The sequence below is a fragment of the Rhinopithecus bieti genome, unplaced genomic scaffold (genome assembly GCF_001698545.2).
Source record: "Rhinopithecus bieti isolate Rb0 unplaced genomic scaffold, ASM169854v2 scaffold_25291, whole genome shotgun sequence".
Lineage (NCBI taxonomy): Eukaryota > Metazoa > Chordata > Mammalia > Primates > Cercopithecidae > Rhinopithecus > Rhinopithecus bieti.
In genome coordinates, this window is record NW_016811667.1 from 741,601 (window position 1) to 745,695 (window position 4,095).

Below are 4,095 nucleotides of genomic sequence, written 5' to 3' on the forward strand. Positions count from 1 at the left end.
AAAAAATAAATAAATAAATAAATAAATAAATAAATAAATAAATAAATAAATATTTCCTGCCACAAGATACAAGATTCCCATGTATGTAGGCCGGGGCTGCTATGATGAAGGAAGATGAAATTCCATGTTAGTAATATAAGCCCTAGTCTCTAGCCTAGAAGGTTCTATGGGACAATTCTTGCCTACCACATGGAAGGTGTAGTTTATCTAGTGGCTTAGCAATGGATATATTAGAAGTTACATAAGAAGGCGAGCAGCTGTCTCCTGAATAACACTGGCTCATAGATCCTTAAAAGTTTTGTGTCTTTATCCATGGGTTTTGACTTATATGGTTAAACTACAATGCTGCGGGACTTACTAAGGTCAGATTAAAGTACTGGATTGGGAGCTCTGCCCCATTTGATGTCCACTTCCACTGATTATGTTTAACTCCAGCCGGAACACAAAGGGCCGTGAGTAAGAACTGTGGCAGTCTCAAGCATCACTCCATTCCCACGCCTACAGAAACAGCTCACACTCCCCAGCTCATGGGATGTTAGTCAGGCCCTCCCCATTGCAAATGCTTTATCATTAACGTGGATTTTCAGAAAATGAGAACATGTCAGACTTGGCAGGAACATTAGTGGTCATGTAGCCAAGCCCCTGGTTTAGTCCAGGAAAGGACCACAGCAAGGTAGTAGCTTGCCCAGGGCTGCATAGTAAGTTAACCTATACCAGTAGCAGAGCTAGAAACCAGGGCTCCAGATGCCTGGACCCGCACTCTTTCTGTGGCACTGGGCTTCGCAGAGGACTTTCTTGTGTCTTTTCTCATTTATCTTTACAACTTATTTGAGTACTGGAAATCCCACAGCCATTTGATGAGTTGTCACTTTGTTTTTTGTAGTCTCTGAAGAAAAATCGGTCCACCCTCCTTTGGGGCTGCATGTCACATGAGGCATTTAATTGTCTGCTGGAAGAAGCCTACTGTTTTCCAATGCTAAGAATTATCAGTTCTAATTCATGCTTTCCTACAAGGAAAGTTAATCCCAGGAAAGTAAGATTGTTTGGTATCAGAAAACACATTAAAATTCTGTTCCATGGGGTCATTTTAATAGACATTGAGGGCATTTGGTAAAAAGCAACATCGTTTGATTTTCAAAGAAGCCTTTAAAATAGAAATAGATGACTTTTTCCTTACTCTAAGAGAGAATATTCTAATCCCAGGTACCATTATTCTTAGGGTGTTTTTTTTTAATATTTATATTCTTTGTCATTCCCTTTAACTCAGCTTCATTTCACCCAGTGAAGAAATCATTCAGTAAGAAAGTAACTGATGCTCTCTGTCGGCCACATAATTAGCCTGTGGTGCATATCCTAAGGCCTTCTAAAAATTGTGCCTAGGGGAAGAGTTGGCTGCCTAGAAGGGGCTTCGTCTTTTCTGAAATGGGCTGCTCCACTCTGTCAAGAGCATATTAGAGTAATAGATACAGGAATCACAAAAATGACCTGGTGCCATAGACTTCACTAGCAAAAGCCTATAGCAGGTTTAATAGGCCTGAGATGGGCAGGAGGAACTGTCCAACCCTGGTCCTGCTAGGGGAATGTGCTGTGGGAATATATCCTTGCCTAAAAACAGGGTAGAGATGGCACTTCCAGCCTCCTGCTGCCAGCGCAGCATGGTTGGGAATGCCCTGGATGTGCCCCTGGCTCACCTGGCCTTTTGCTGCCAGGAGCAGGAGGCTTTGGACTGTGCCGGGGGTAGGTAGTTTGCAGGACAGTGTAATCATGTGGAATCATCCTTCCCCTATCCCGGCTTTCCCAGTGAAGTGCTACCTCCTTTCTACAGTGCTCGGAGGGTGGTTACGATGGGAGTGTAGTAGTTGTGGCTCTAAGGCCCTTCTCACAGCTGACCCTTAAAGCCTCTGCCCTGTTCACCCAGCACCTCCTTCCCTAATTACTTTTGTTGGCAATTTTCTAATACGCTGGAACAGATGATTCACTGCCCATTTTATGCAATTTTATGGCAGAAACTTTTAGCGGACCAGAGACGACTTAAGCGCGAGCAAGAAGAGGCTGATATTGCAGCTCGACGCCACACAGGCGTCATTCCGACGCACCATCAGTTTATCACTAATGAGCGCTTTGGGGACCTCCTCAATATAGACGATACCGCCAAAAGGAAATCTGGGTCAGAGGTCTGTTTTGGTCACCTCAATCTGCTGCTTGACCCAAAGCAATATTTGCCTATTTGCCTCCCCTCAGCATTGCCCTCTGTAGGCCAATTTAGTTCTCCAAACAACATTTGTCATCCTGGCCTCCCTTAGGCTTGCTTTGGCTTCTTGTGGCTGGTAAATAGACATGACCTCATTATGTCCTGTGCTCTGTATGTTCAAGCATGCCTGGCTGGGGGACCGGGGTCTGCTGGCACATGCCCCTGTTGCATGCCTTAGAGCATTGGCTGCCTTCGTGAGTCCAGCCCTCCACATCCTGCATTTTATCATGCTACTGTGTTGCCTGTGCATTCTGCTTAGAAACCTGATACCTGAGTCCATATACATTGGTAGCTATGGTGTGGACAGTTACACAATTCTTCTTTGAAGAGATGGTTAATGAAACTTTACAAAAGTTAGCTTAGCAATACTTTGTACCATTTACAAAGGCCTCCAAATTTAGTGCCATTAATTTTGAAATAGAGAACAATGCTGCTGCTCACATGTAGGTGGATGAATTGTGTGAAGTGTTCAGCAGTGCTGCAGTAGTGCGCCTCACTGAAGAATTTTGAAGCCCAAAGACTTTTGCAGTTAGGATAAACCCACAGAGGGTAAGAGAGTTCTCCAAGGGACGTTTCATTTGTTCTTTTAGTTTTGACATTTCCAAGCCTAGGTTATGAAAGCTTAATATTATAAAAGGAAAGAGAAAAACAAACTTTGAAGTGATTTTTATCCAGATCTTGGCCTCCTACACTAATGTCAACATGTTGAAATTCTCATGCTAGCCAAATGCTGGATCTTGCGTAAGAGTTTATGCTTTGCCATGTAACCCTTAAGTAGGCCCACTGAAGATGATCTCTTTTAGGGAAAATGGGTGTATCTGGGATTTGGGGTGGGAGCTAGGGAAATGGGGGAATAACACCCAAAGTATGTACTGTTTTATATCGTTTCAATACAGTAGCTTAATATTTATGTTTATTTATTTATTTATTTTTATTTTTCTCTCTAGAAGCATCATTGCCTATTCATCTTTTGTTTTTTTTTTTTTTTAGAAATATGGGCATAGTGGCTTACACCTGTAATCCCAGTACTTTGGGAAGTCAAGGTGGGAGAATTGCTTGAGCCCAAGAGTTCGAGACCAGCTTGGGCAACATAGTGAGACCTCCATCTCTAATTAATTAATTAAGTAGATAGATAGATTGGTAGATAGCCAGATGTGATGGCACATGTCTGTAGTCCAAACTACTGGGGAGGTTGAGGCAAGAGGGTTGCTTGAGCCTGGGAGGTCAAGGCAGTGAGTCATGGTCATGCGGCATCACTGTGCTCCAGCCTGAGCAACGGAGCAAGACCCTGTCTCAAAAAAAAAAAAAAAAAAAAAGTGTCTGGGAAGAAGAGATAGTGAAAAGAGGGAACCAAATTAAAAGAAAGAAAGCTGGCTGGGTTTAGTCACTCAAGTCTATAGTCCCAGCACTATAAGAAGCTGAGCCAGGGGATCACTCACGGCCAAGAGTTCGAAACTAGCCTACACATCATAGGGAGACCTCATCTTTACAATTAAAAATATATATATTATACATATATATTATAATATATATAATATTATATTATATATGTATAATATATATAGAAAAATTAGCCAGGCTTGGTGGTGCATGCCTATAGTCATAGCCACTTGGGAGGCTGAGTTGGGAGGATCACTTGACCCCAAAAGTTCAAGACTGCAATGAGCTATGAACACATCCCTCCAACCTGGGTGGCAGAGTAAGATCCTGTCTCAAATTAAAAGAAATTTAAGCCTGTCTCCAATTAAAAGAAAAAGGAAAGCTGGGGAAGAGGAGACTCTAAAGTGATGGAGAAAAAGAAAATCTATCAAGGAAGAAGCAAAAGTTAGCGAGTGTTAATTGCA

At 42.4% G+C, this 4,095-nt stretch overlaps 1 protein-coding gene across 50 annotated transcripts in view; it reads left to right on the forward strand.

The window, feature by feature from the left end:
* Positions 1–4,095, forward strand: part of SORBS1 (sorbin and SH3 domain containing 1) — a 259,100-nt gene that overhangs the window by 212,228 nt on the left and 42,777 nt on the right. For all 50 annotated transcript variants that reach the window (XM_017894526.1, XM_017894534.1, XM_017894551.1 and 47 more), the window contains one exon: positions 2,007–2,174. In XM_017894526.1, coding sequence (XP_017750015.1) covers positions 2,007–2,174 — 168 coding nt within the window. The remainder of the gene's footprint in view (positions 1–2,006; positions 2,175–4,095) is intronic.